The sequence below is a fragment of the Sceloporus undulatus genome, chromosome 2, assembly GCF_019175285.1.
Source record: "Sceloporus undulatus isolate JIND9_A2432 ecotype Alabama chromosome 2, SceUnd_v1.1, whole genome shotgun sequence".
Taxonomy (NCBI): domain Eukaryota; kingdom Metazoa; phylum Chordata; class Lepidosauria; order Squamata; family Phrynosomatidae; genus Sceloporus; species Sceloporus undulatus.
In genome coordinates this window covers 252610432-252624924 of record NC_056523.1, presented here as the reverse complement: position 1 = coordinate 252624924, position 14493 = coordinate 252610432, and the positions used below count along the sequence as shown (strand labels likewise).

General features: G+C 37.5%; 1 protein-coding gene across 2 annotated transcripts in view; it reads left to right on the top strand.

The window, feature by feature from the left end:
• Nucleotides 1-14493, top strand: part of FANCC (FA complementation group C) — an 83204-nt gene that overhangs the window by 39173 nt on the left and 29538 nt on the right. For both annotated transcript variants that reach the window (XM_042453711.1, XM_042453710.1), the window contains exons 5-8: nt 8289-8408; nt 9194-9258; nt 11244-11405; nt 12233-12389. In XM_042453711.1, coding sequence (XP_042309645.1) covers nt 8289-8408; nt 9194-9258; nt 11244-11405; nt 12233-12389 — 504 coding nt within the window. The remainder of the gene's footprint in view (nt 1-8288; nt 8409-9193; nt 9259-11243; nt 11406-12232; nt 12390-14493) is intronic.

Here is a 14493-nt window from a genome sequence, read left to right as displayed (position 1 = left end):
ATAAAAAGATGATTAGGCCACCCTTACTTATGGACATACCAAGTGCATTGTATCTTTTACCTAAAATACATGAACAGGCAACCCTGAGTGGCCCATTGTTGTAAGTAGTGGAACACTCACAATTGGTGCCTCTGGAGATATAGAAAATATCCTTAGACAATCACCCCTAGTAAAGGACACTCGTGACTACCTACAGAAGCTATGTCCATCCACAGCCTCCCAGGGTACACCATCTTAGCCACTATGGCTGTAGGATCCCTATATACAAAATCCCACAAAAGGATGAACTACTAGTATTCAGGAACAGGATTCCAGATGGCACCATAGCAGAATTAGCCTGCAAAGTTTGCCACTTTGTTCTCACACACAACTAATTCACTTTTGATAAGAACATATACCTTCAGGTTAACAGTATTGCCTTGGACACATGTATGTCACTACAATATGCCAATATTTCAATGGCAGACGTAGAACAACATTTCCTTAACGTCTGTTCCCAGAAACCTCTTCTCTGTATTGTACATTGACAGTATCTTTATCATTTGGATTAATGGAGAGGACTCACTTAAGACATTCCACCAGAACTTCAACAACTTCCACCATCCCATTAATCTCAACCTGGAACTATTCACAGGGCAAGTTCACTTTCTGGACACTACCCTACTGCTACAGAGTGGACATTATCACAGATTCACTGACCACTACCTGGACCGTCATCCCTCTACATTTGCGACTTTGACACTCAAGGTTTCAATTATTTGCGAGGTTAAGGCCACTTTGCACATATTCCTCGTCTTCATCCTTCCCGTGTTTTTCCCCGAGGGAGGGAAAAATCCCAGATGGGAGAAGCCACGAAAGTCTAGTACCCACCATATGAAGTGTGCGTATATATACATACAGTATATATACACACACAAAAATCAACAAGGCAGGACTTGTACCGGGACTAATCAATTACAGAACAGATCAAAGACAGGAAATTGCAGAACCCCACTGGTGGTCATATATAGCTCCCAACTGAGACAATTCAGTATATCAATGAACTACAATCTCTTCTGGACAATAATGCTGCCTTCTCAATGGCTCTTGGTGGCAGGCCTTTACTTGCCTACAGACAGCCTTCCAATCTTAGATCTAGATCTCCTGTACTAACCTACAGTAGAACACACCACCTGGATAGGGAGATGGGTACAAGACCATGCCACAAAATCAGATGCCAACTCTGTCCATGGATCTACTTGGGTAATGTCATCACAAGACCTAATCACATCACCCCCATATTAGACGTACTTTCTTTTGCTCATCTTCTAATGTGATGTATGCTATTATCTGTCAACGACGCTCTTTAGCACTCTACATTGGGCAAACAGGCCAGTCTCTGTGCCAAAGGATAAATGGACATAAATCAGACATTAGGAATGGGAATGCAATGTCCCCAAACAAAACAATAACAAATTTGCAGGAATCTTCAGTCTCCCTGGGCATTTCAGCTTAGACCTCAAAATAGCAATCCTAGAACGAAAAAACTTCAGAGAGAGACTGGAAAAAGAAACAGCAGTACTGGGATATACAATGAGCCCCTGATATCTGTTGGAGTTTATTTCATGACTCCCTGTGGAAACCAAAATCCATGGGTGCTCAAGTCCCATTATATACAAGGCATAGTAAAATGCTGTGCCTTATATAAAATGACAAAGAAAAGATTTGCTTTTCGGATTTTCTTTTTGTTAATATTTTCAGTCAGTGGATGGTGGACTCCATGGATGCAGAATCCGTAGATATGAAGGGCCAAGTGTACCTACACACTCCAGTCCATTAACAGTGGGTCGATCAAACATAACATTTTTCTGATACATTACACATATTATAACACTGCTTAACATGCAGCCTTATGAGGGTACTCTTGCCAATTTTATCACAACACCCCCTCTGGCTGCCAGCCAGCTGGCCAGTATCATACTACATTTATGCAATATATTTTCTCCCAACATTATTCTCCAGCGACCATTATTAAAATTGAGCTTGTCACTTCATCACCATGCCCACATGTTTTGCATTTCTGTTATTATTCACATGTACACCTGCTCATTCATGAGCATGAATGTCTGTCTATAAGCACACTTCATGCATCTAATGAAGTAGATTCAGTCTGTGAAAGCTTATGGTACAAATTTCTTTCTCAGTTTCAAAGGTGCTACAGTATCCTTTTGCATATGATCATACTGAAGTCGTTACAAGTACTTTTTATGGAACTTAGAGACTTTGAATCGAATCAAAAGATTCTCTCATTATTATTATTAACCTTTATTTATATAGCGCTGTAAACTTAGACAGCACTGTACATACAATCTTTTTAATTAGACGCTTCCCTGCCCCCAGGCTTACAATCCTCCTCATGGAAGGAGAGTCCTACTTAGTTTATCTCATGCATTTTAGGCCAAAATACAAAATGATTCTTGGATGTATAGATGGCTCTTCATATTCACACATCCTGTATACACGGATTCAACCACCCATGGCTTGAAAATATTCAAGAAAAATATCAATTTCAAAAAGCAGACCTTGATGTTGCCATTTTAAATAAGGAACATCATTTTAGTATGCCATCATATTTAATGGTACTGAGCATCCACAGATTTTGTTCTCCAGGGGGAGTCCTGGAGCCAAACCCCAGCGGATACCAAGGGCCCACTGTTAATTGGAAGCCATTTAAAACATGAAAATGTTATATGTACTTCTATTCATGAAAACACTTTGTGAGATCCAAGTGTTGCTAACAGTTTTGAAAATTGCTAACGGTTTTGCAATTTCAACAGTTTTGGAATAGATAATATTAGCAGATATACCCAGCTTCACACAGGGTTACAAACCTCTAGTCTCCCACATCCAGTCCTAGGGCACTTTCATTATTCTGCTGCTTTTTCTCTATTGTCACTTCACTTTCCATTCTTTAATGAAAACCGTCATCATGATGCCCATTTGGCTTTTCTTTCAGCTAAATCCTGGGAGGATAATGTTCTCTTCTCCTCCATCTCCCCTACCATGGCCCTGTACATGGAAGAAAGGAGCAGCATGTGGAGCTGCATGGAATCTCTAGAGAAATAAATACCCCAGGCTTGACTACTACTTAATTTCCAATAGTTAGGAAAGTCTGCCATCTGGTGACTGAAGATGGTCTTGCAGAATATAGACACCATTTTATTAGCTAAAATTCATCAGCATCAAGTTGCAGATGTCCATGCGAAAATTAGGTTATCTAGGTTTCACAGCCTTGGAGCTATAGGGAAAAAAGGCACACTTCCTTTTTAATTTTTTAAAATTCTTATTTATTTCCTTAAATTCATTTTTAAACTTTCTAGATACATTTGTATGGCAATAAATGACTGATATTTGTGCATAAATACATGCTAATGAAACATCATAGACCAGATACTTGTGTTACTAATCTAGTTTGGGAAGCTTAGACTGTACGTATAATTGTGTAGTGCAAGCTGTATTCTGAAAATTATTTGTTTAATATATTTTAGGTTGTGGAAAAATTGTTATCTTCCTTCCCCAGAAAGGCAAATGAATAAGCATGCAAGAATTCTTGTAAGCAAAATTAGCATCTGAATATTTTGTTATGATTGGATCAGAGTGTGGAAAATCAGTGAGCTATATTATGTCACATCCTACTCATGGAATAGCTTCATAAACAGAGGGTGTTGAGATGGTCTGTAAATGAGCAGGCTTCCTTCTCAGTTACTTAACCACTATAACTCTCTTAAGTTTTTGTTTGTTTTGTAGTGAAAAGGATCTCTTCAAAACCAGTGTTTTATTGTTGTTCGTTTCCCACAAGTGGCAAGGGACACACAAAATTTGGTGAGGATAATTTTAAAGGAAAGTAGCAATAAATTTAAGGGCTTTAGCCATTGGAAGAGAAAAACTAAGAACTGTTAAATTTTTTTTTAAGATCTCAGAAATGTAAGCTTTTAATCCTTTTCTTTAAGGATGTTGGAAAAGTGGATTAAACTAGGGGTCTGGATTTGAAATACAAGTTTTAATGAGAAGCAAGACCCATAGGAGGTGCAAGTGACTCAACAATTCCTGTTTCCATTCCTACCATATTTGCAAAGAGGACCATTCTTCAGGACATCAATGTTCCCTATTTGATTCTATCAAGTGAATTTCACCATGAATGTGTGGGGGACTCGCCCATGACACTATGCAAGGATGCTGAAAAGTTCTCAGCCCAACCTGCTTCCAAAATCTGAGTGTAATTTTGTCACTGTAGCTTGAAAGCGTGTTCCTATGTATTGCAAACTGCCATTTTGCAGGATTTGCAGGATCTCATTTCTGATTTTTTTTGGATCATGTAGATTCATGTCAACAAAAAGTATGGAATTTTTAAGTGCTGAACTATGGGCTGTCATAAAGTTCCCGTTGCTGCTGTGGAAAACTCCAAAAAAAATACATGGGTGTATGATGCAAACATTGAATGACAAGTGCCTGTTATACAGTACTCAACTGTGATGAAGTGGTGCACCAGTTTTCAGCATGGAGAATTTGAGATTGAAAATACAATAAGATCTGGGAGGCCTTCAACAGTGTCAACTACTGAAATTATTGAGCATGTTCATGGCTTGATTTTGCCATATTTATGAATCTCAGCTAAAACAATTGCTGAGATAGTAGATATATCCCCAGAATGCATGAAGTTCCCTGAGGAAAAGTGTTTTCTTTTTGCAAGACGAATGCACCTGTTCAAGGGGCTGGCAAGATGATGGATGTTTTGAAGAATTTGAAGGCGGAATGCATAGACTGTGCGGCCTGCTCACTAGCTCTTGCTTCATCTGTCTATTTCCTTTTTGCAAACCTTAAAAAGGGTTTAAATTAGGAAATAAGATTTTTAATGATTCAGAGGTGATAGAAGCAGAATTTCAGTGACCAGACATCAATAATTTTTTAAAAGAAGGGTTAAAGAAACTTGAGAAATGATGTGCCAAGTCCTTCAAACTTTGGGTTGAATATGTGGAATAGCATTTAAATTTCATGGCTCTAGATCAGTGGTCCCCAAATGGTGCCCTTTAAGAGATTTTGGACTTCAGCACCAAGAAGCCTCAGCCATGTTGGCCAGTATTCTGGGATTCTTTGAGCTGAAGTCCAAAATTCCTCAAAAAGCACAGTTTAGGGACCACTGCACTAGATCATCTATTCTTTTCTTGGTCAGGCCAAGAACCATTCAACACCCCTTTATACCTTTCCATCATGGTGGGATTACATGCTCCTGTAAGATCAGAGGCTATACTGATGGTTGCATTGCTGCTAGTAGGCTTTCCTATGTCAGATGCTTTTGATGAGAAGCCAGGCTAAATGTGCCAAAGAACTGATGGGCATTGGGGGAGGAGGGTGATACTGGTGTTGTCTCTCAGAAACAATGGCACCAAAGCTAACACTTGCTAATACTGCACAGAATGAGGCCAACAGGATTATCACACTACGCTCTTAAAGCATTGCTGTTCCACTTTAACTGCTCTGACTGCCTCCATGGATGCACAAGTCCCATTAAATACAATAGCATAGTGAAATGGTGTCCCTTATATAAAATGGCAAAATCAAGATTTGCTTTACAGAATTTATATATATTTTCTAATATTTTCAATCCATGGGCGGTTGAATCCACCACCAATACCATAAGCTTTACAAGGCATGGGTAAGACAGCATTAAAAGCATATCTAAAACTTGTGGAGATGGCAATTAATCTGAAGAATCTAAAGTCCTGGGCACTTTCATTGAAGGTGGCTCAAGCACCAAAGGTTTTGGGTGGTATGAATGCAATATGGATTCGTTTGGGCTGCAAATGCAATGAACAGGAATGACCTAGATTTGAAACAACTCGTCTTTAAGGAAAAGATAAAAAGTCTTTAAAGCTCCTGATTTACAGTCTCTTGGAACTGTGACCAGGAGTAAGCTGAAAAAATGTTCACACTTGTTTAGTTTTGGCAATTGTGCAGCTTCTGATTGCTGTCTGAATGTGCCATGGATGCATCCATTTTAAGATTATAAATATTAACAGGATGTACATATTGCTTGTTAATATACTAATAGTTACCAGGAACTCACATTGTTCAATTGGCTGAGGAAAAGACTGAAATGAAACACTTGAGCCCTTTTGTTCTATCACATTTTGTTTCTTTTCACTGCTCCCTTCAGATTTAGTTGGCTTTGGAAGTAAGCTTTGCAAAATGGTGTTATTTTTCTATGGCTGAGTTTGGATATATTGGGAGTCAGGGGGACTCAGATGTACTTGCTCAGAGAGAGAGACATAACAGTTTGAACCCTCTCTATAAGGGCTCTGAGACTGTGGAACAGCCTTCCTGAGGATATCAGCTCGGCGACCTCATTGGAGGTATTTAGGAAAGCACTTAAAATCGAGCTTTTTCGCCAAGCATATCCTGATATGATATAATATACTGACCGACTACCCCCATGAATGAGACACTGTGCTATTTACTGATTGTATTGTTAATAGTTAATTGTTAATTGATAATTACATGTTGGATATTTTAATGTTAGAGAATTTTAGTGCATATACTGTGTTTTTACTTAGTCTGCAACCCCGCTTCAATCCAACCGGGAGAGGCGGGGAAACATCAGTAAAATGTTATTATTATTATTATTATTATTATTATTATTATTATATTATTATTATATTATGAATATTTCTCCGCTAAACATATAAATCACAGCTGAGTTCGATATATTTCTCCTCAGAAGTAACTTCTGGTGCAACAGACATGCAAAGCATAACTTAAAATATATTAGAAGCATGATTTAAAATGTATATGCCATATTTAAAGAAAAGAGTATTAAAAATTAAATGCCATTAAATAGTCCCTGACTCCAGTTACTGATTGGTTCCTCTTAGCAGCTGCTTAAAGTCTCCTTTTTGACCCTAACCTGAATTCTGGAGCTGTTTCTAGCAGTTATCCCCACATCCAATTTACCCATGCAGGTTAGCAGGACTGCAGAGAAAAATGGCTACAGGCCTCAACACTCAGTCAAGGACCTTAGGTAGTTTGTGAACTCACAATCAATAATGGCTTTCTAATGTTTCTCAATTTCCTGGTGCTATCTGGAAATTTCAGGGATCAAATCCACAATCATTGGCTTGCAAACCATATGCTGTATTACTTAACTATATTTACTAGACAAAAACATTCTCACTGTTTTTGGTGGTGAACAATAGGGACCTGATTGATGGCCTTTGATGGATGATAAGCTAAGGCAGTGGAATTTGTGTGAAGATACTACTCCTGTTGTGTGATGGCTGAAAATTAGTTTACGCACACTTGAATTTGGCTAGCGAGGAGTGTCAAATTTAAAGCTAACCTTGAATCTTTAGAGCAGTTATAGAGTATAGAAGAGTAAAATTAGAACAAGGTACATAAATACATTGGTTTCTGGAGGGGGGGGGCTTGGTTTGGTATTTTGAGCACTATGACGATAATACGTTTTCAAAATTCAAAGTGTTTATCAGTTTTATCATGTAAACCACTAGATGGCAATGTAACAGTTGTTCTTTCTGTGAACAGTGACTAGTACAGATGTTTTGTTTGGTTGTAAAGCAAATGTATGCAAGCCTCAACCTTTCTGTCCAATGAACACGGAAGGCTAGTTTACTTTTCATGCTATTTTTTATAGATATTTAATACATTTTTAATATTTCATTACACAGTACCTTACTATATATCAAAATGGCACATTTTAAAGAATTTATGAACTATTGTGCCAATTAACTTAAAGTATCTAGTGAATGTATATCATCATAGACACACGCAATTTTACTATCTGTAAGGATGAAAGATTGTTCAAAGTCAATAATCTGCATTTCAGAATAAGCTTACAGATTCATGTTTATTGAACTGGAATACAGTTGTATATTGAGATCCATGTTTCTTGGAAATTTGCGGTGCTCTTTACCAAAAAGGAAAATACATCAAAAAAAGCATACACATTTTACTCTTGTCCTATTCTTTTCATCTTTCAATCTCTCTCTGCATGCATCTTGCACCAGGTCCTAGTTACTGCTTATGATTAAATTAGGGGTTAGTATCTTTGTAGATCCCATAATTTAAGACTGTTGTGGGACTTTGATATGTGATAATATTGAGCCTAACTCAAATTAAATGTCATATTTTGTAGACATAGTCTTCCTCTCACTTTATTTCATAACTGTAATGTAAATTACTTTGAGTTACCTATATTTTAACCAAATTTCCCCCTCTTTTATTGATTTTTCATCAAGAGCTCATTGTGCCATCTGTTGTCAATTTCTGGACTGGGAAGTCATGACACTGGTATTAACAGCTTTATTTCTGCTCTTGGCTTCACATCTGCTGATTACCATTCTAAACTCCTTGAAAATGTGAGTATGTTGTACTCTTGACTGTTAGCTATAAGAATGACAAACTATATCCTTGGCTCACAAATAGGCTTGTCTCCGGTGCCAACTACTTTCTGGCAAGTGTCTCTTCACCTCTTCACGCATCAAAATGACGGCGTGCCATGTGTACAGGGTGCTACCATTTTGACGCCCTTGTCATGTGCTAGGGGTGCGGCACGTATGGGTGGTGTGCCCTTGGCCAACCCTTAGCACATGATGAGGGCGCACTATAGGCCCGTCTAGATTGAGCCTTAGTTACCTTAAAATTAGGTTTAAATATTTGTATATATTAACAAAAACTCCATATAGGTGCCTTTTCAAAAAATATTGACGTTTATGGAAGAGAATTTCTAACTGCATTAGCTGAAGCTGCCAGTCATTCTTAGCAGGAAAAGCAATTTTCCCTTTGTACATAATGTATGAGAGTCAAAAATGTTGTTAATTAATAAGTATGTACATAATTCTTGCTTAAACTTTGATTAAAAATTATTGAACTTGATTAAATATTTGATTAAACTTTGCTCTGACAGTTATGGCTCTTGACTGATATAGTGACATAAAATTTAGAAGAGTGCATCTTTAGAACTGGATCTTTCTCTGATCGAAAATGAGTTTAAAAAGATTACTTGCAGATCTTGATTCAGTGCATAGGTCACAGCAGGTATCATCAAATCCACTGGAATTGCAGGTCCAATAATGAGAAAATATAATTTATTTTTTCTGAAGTATCTTTCCATTGATAATGTGTGGTTGATCTTATTTAACAGGTAGTCTTATCTTTAGTGACAGAAATCAGTAGAAATCGATCTAATCGATTCAAGAATCAAAAAAGGTAAGTATTACCGGCTTATACTTTTTTGCAAATCTTTTAGTAGGTCTTTGTTCTTAGATAGAAAGAGGTTTATTATTTTAAAAATCAGTTAGTATCTAATTAAGTGGAATAAAAGGCATATATCAGCTTGTGGTGACTGATGAATTTCATGTCAGTGGGAGTGAATTTACTCCATGTTCTTGTGAAAATTTTAAATGTTCTATCCAGGGTGTTTAAACCTTACAGCAAAATAGGTTTCACACTTGGATATCTCCTCTAAAGTTTAGACTAAAATCCCGTGCTGATTCATCACCCTACTGGCATGGAGATCAGGACAGGTACAAGGCAATTATACCCTGGCTCAACTATTAATCTTTTCCCTCTTGCATGTTTCAGATGAGCTGTCTGCATTTCTGTTTCAATAATAGGACTGTCCTAGCCCCTTGCTGAGTCAGATTTGAGATATTTTATTCAACATCTTGCTCTCCTTGTCAACTCTGTTAGGAGTATAATCATGCTGCTTGTAGTTAGTTCAAATAAATTAGAAAACTCTTGGTAGTCTAATGCTCTTTTTGTTGTTAAGCTCCTCCATTTGCTGAACTCAGTTCCCATTCCTCACAGCCACTGGTGGTTTTTGGTCTGTGTAGGAGAGCCACATCCTGTGGTGGTTGAAAGAATGCCCTCCGCACCCTTCGACCCATTTGGATCATGGTCCTCTGATACTCACAATTCAGACAATAGTTCTAAACCTGTATCAAATCAGAGTTTGCCAGCAGAAATATTCTCCATTGTTTTAGGGTTGGTTTTTTAAGATCAGACACATGAAATATAAAACTATTAAATATATACTCTGTGATGATGGGGATTTTAGGCATGGACTAAATATAATAAATAAAACTAAAACAGCCAATTTTCTTTTAGTCCATTCATTGTGTATATCAGTGAGGTCTGTGCTTCTAGAGATGAGCTTTATACCAGCACTATTTGAGTGGGCAACAATGTGTCTCCTTTCTTCCATTGAACAAAATGTCTACTGTTTATGACAGTTTGTAAAATCCCTGTGCTTAGAGCCTTCTTGGGCCATGTAGTATTTTGCTGTGGACCAGGAACTATCTGCTTGCTCCTTGGTTCAACTGATTTACTAAATTTATCGTGTGTGTGTGTGTGTGTGTGTGTGTGTGTGTATCAGATTATACCCATTAGATTATTTTCTTTAAGTACAGATTTCCCACCCCAGATTTTCTTTAAGTACAGAAACTAGCATTTCACCTATAAGCTCAGTATACAAGGAGATCATGTAGCACCTTTGAGAGTAAGTATATAGAAGAAGTTGTAGCATAAGCTTTCATAGACTTTGTCTGCTTTCTTTACAAAAGCTTATGCTACAACTTCTTCTACATAGTTAGTCTTAAGGGTGCTGTAAGGTCCCCTTGCATACGATCTTCCAGACTTAACACGGCTATATTCCTGAATTTTACCTATAACTTGAGTTACTGAAATGATATTCCTGTGCTTTGAGATTTTTTTCTTAAGAGTTTTGGTTCTCCAATTCAAAATCCTGCACCTAATATTATATTGTACAAAAATGAAGTTCCAACAGTCATGGCAAAGGGCTAGGAAAGTTCATGCTGCTTTCAGATCACACCTCATCTCAATCTACAACAAACCTTTTCTTGCAGTTAGGATTGTGCATTGAATGTTCTGTTTGTTCTCAGAGTGGTAATATAACCATGGTGATCTCTTGAGTCCCCATATTACATAAAGACAGGTATTCTTGTCAGGTATGATTGTCAGAACAAAAGAGAGAGAGAGAGAGAGAGAGTGAGTGTCATATCTTTACTGTTATATGGTTGAAGTCTGTTCTGTGTATGCTGTGAATGTAGCCACGCTGCAAATAGATGTACTCCTAAGATTTTTTTCCAGATGATTATGTTTAATGAACAAATTATTGTAGAAAAAGTAAAATATTGCCTGTTAACCAAATAAGATTTCTTTTGTTTCACCAGCATTTCTTCTCAAATAACATCAATGTCCCTCTTCTGTGTACCTCTTATAACTTTGCCTGATGTCACACCATTGGTTGAAGCCCTTCTTAGCTATCATGATGATGGATCACAAGAGGTTCTCAGTTCTGCATTTTTAGAAGCTGTGAATGAGGCCATGTTACAGTAAGTAGTCCATAAAATATGGGTGTTCCACTTTCTTTAAAATTAATGTTAAATTAGCAAGTTGACAGTTGAAATTAATTTTTGATGCTCCAGGTATCACTACAATGAAATACATGATACATTAATTCTGTGGGACATGTTTATATCTTATACAAAACTTGTTTCTCATGTAAAAATCCTGGAGAGATTTGCATTTTAATTCTTAATTCAAAGTATACTACCTCCCCCCCTCCCCCACCGGTTCTTTGCTGGTAATTCATATATAATAAGTAAATGAACTGCAATGCAACAACCTCTCAGTGTAGTGTAAATATCCGCATGCAGAGCATTGCACTGAGCCACATACCTTCTCATTCCAATTTACTGAAAAGACCCTGGAGCTGCTCTTTATGACCATTCCATGCTTTGCATCAAGCAGGCAGAATCAGAGAAGCATCTGCCTGTGTCCCCATAGGCAGATGTGAAATGATTACAGTAGTGCTGAAACCCCCAAAGGACCCTGTGGATTTCAGCACTGATGTCATCTTTTTGCATCCAGCTACAAGGACATAGCCAGACACTTCTCCAAGCATGCCTTCTCACTGCAAAGCTCAAAATGGCCATGTGGGGCTGTTTCAGAGGCTTTTCAGTAAGGCACCTTTGAGCACTGCAGAGGGAGGAAGGGAAGACCAATTGTTGCAGCACTCAAAAAAGACATCCTCAGTGTAAAGGTAAAATATATAGATTTATTTTGAAGGTGCTTTATATTGTTCGCTATACTCCAGAAGTACATGTAATTACTTTATAACTCTGATGGAAGAGAATAGCATTTTTCTTTTTTAATGTAGGAAACAGATTTCATTGTCTGAACCTGCTGTGCTGCAGTTGTGGCTTCGTCATCTTCCTAGTCTGGAGAAAGCAGTACTCCAAACGTTTGAAAATTTAATCTCCATTCAGCCATGTTCAATGCAAGAAATGGCATATCTGATAAAAGATTCCTTACTGGTAAGTTTGGTGCATTGGCATTAGTAAACCAATATGATGTTGCCTTTCCTATTGTACTACTGTATAGTCCTCTTCAGTAGTTCACAAATGCAGAAGACATATCAATTTAGGAAGAAGCAGACAGTGGTACACAAGTCCTGTTCTTATTCCTTACTAGAGTAGACCCACTGAATCAGTAGGATTTACCTATATGTTGGCTCACCATTCAATAATCAGTGGATCTATACTAGTTGAGACAAACCAACTAGATTCCAACCATGCAAGAAAGCAAATGGCCACATTGAGTTCTGTAGTGGAAGAATGACAGGGTAAAGATTAAACAAATAAATGAAATCTGTAATTGGCATGCTTTAAATTGGGAATGCAATTGTGTTTCTAAAAAGCATTATATAATTTGCATTAATGAAGAACATTCTTCTGTTTTTTGTTTTAAAACTAACTTTCAGTGGCTAAGACTGATAGCTTCTTTTTTTTCTAGTTACTCCCAGTTAATAGCCATTGTAGTGTGCTTCCCCTAATGTCCCCTCTTCCAGTAAGAAGGAAGATTACACCAGTTTCATAATCAGTTGAGAGATTTTCCCAGTTCCAAGCGCTTTTATGTCTGATTTTCACAGAGAGATTACTAAATGCTACAAAATCTGGTAAACCAGTCATTAATCTGCTAAGGGAAAAAAGGAAGATTTCAGTGTTATAGGAAGAAGTCATTTGAGGTTGTGTTGTATATCCAGAGAGCAAGAGCATTTTCAGAATAAAAAACAATATCTAGTAATAAACCCCCAATTTAGGCTAAAATAATTTAATGTGAAATTAAATTATTAGAACAATTACTAGAACAATATCTGATGGTATGAAATGTATGTCTTCATCAGTTGTTTGCCTGAGTGACTTAGCACCGTGCTGTACATTGGCATTCTCTAGCGTACAACACTTAGGAGTATACAGAGCAGCAACTTTTCAGGTTTAGTCTTGCTAGTAAGAGACGGCTGTCCTTTTTTATGCAAGAAATATGATATCCAACACTGTTGTATTAGGGCTCCAAATGTAATTAAAGTGTGATGGTCTAGTAACTTCTAGTTTATATGGTGTGCTGTTACTTATGTTTCCATCCCTTGGGAAAAAATGAAATTGGTAATGGAAAGTCTATAGTTACTAGGAAGTATAAAAACAAAAGATAAGTGTTATACAGGTTGCACATAGTGAAATAACCTCTATAAATATTATTTTGCTTTTCAGGAATTGGTAACACTAGTTCTTTTTTAAGACAGCTAAAGTTGTTCCCTTAAAATGGAGTGGTAGATTCACCTTACCAAAGACTTGCAGAAATGTCTTGTGTGAACTGCATATGGGAGGGTGAGACTATATTTTGGCTATTGTCAACAAGCTGTTGTACGAATCTTTTAGACATACTTGTAATTTACCACAGTGATGAATGCATGAATGGAGAAATATTCTGCAAAATCCCCTGATCTTCATGGACTGATTCTGTACAGTAACACCTGCGCAACTCACAGCATCATAGAAGTGTTTACATGGTGTCATAAAGAATGGAAAGCCCTGGCTATACACAGCCACACTTGAAACACTCACTGTCCATAGCTTTTGATCTGAACTGAGTAAAAAATTCAAACCCTTGATCTCTGCTTCTTTGATGTTAGGAAGCCCAACATTGACCCAAATTGTTCTGTACGACCAGAGATAACATAGCACCGTATATAAGTCAACCCATGATTTTGGAGTCCATTTTGGGGCATAAATTTCTTGCCTTATATTTGAGTATATACAGTAATTCTTCAGCTCTCTTTCACCATCCTTCTAAATACCAGTGTTGCTAAAATCCTTCCATCTGGACAGAGTATGGGGAGAAAAAAGAGGTTGGACAGGCATAAAAACACTGTGTAAAAAGGAGCCCTGCTGTCAGAAGCTTTGTTAACTGGTGTTTGCCTGTAAAAGTAGTAGCACTGAAGATTTCTGGGTTGGAAATGGAGGAAGGGCTCTTTTCTCTGTCTCAGAGAATCTCATATCTGCTATTGGCAGAAACAGTTGCTGCTGGTAGTAATTCAGTATATTGGTCTTTCTTTCCCTCACAGCCTGATTGCTAAGTTCT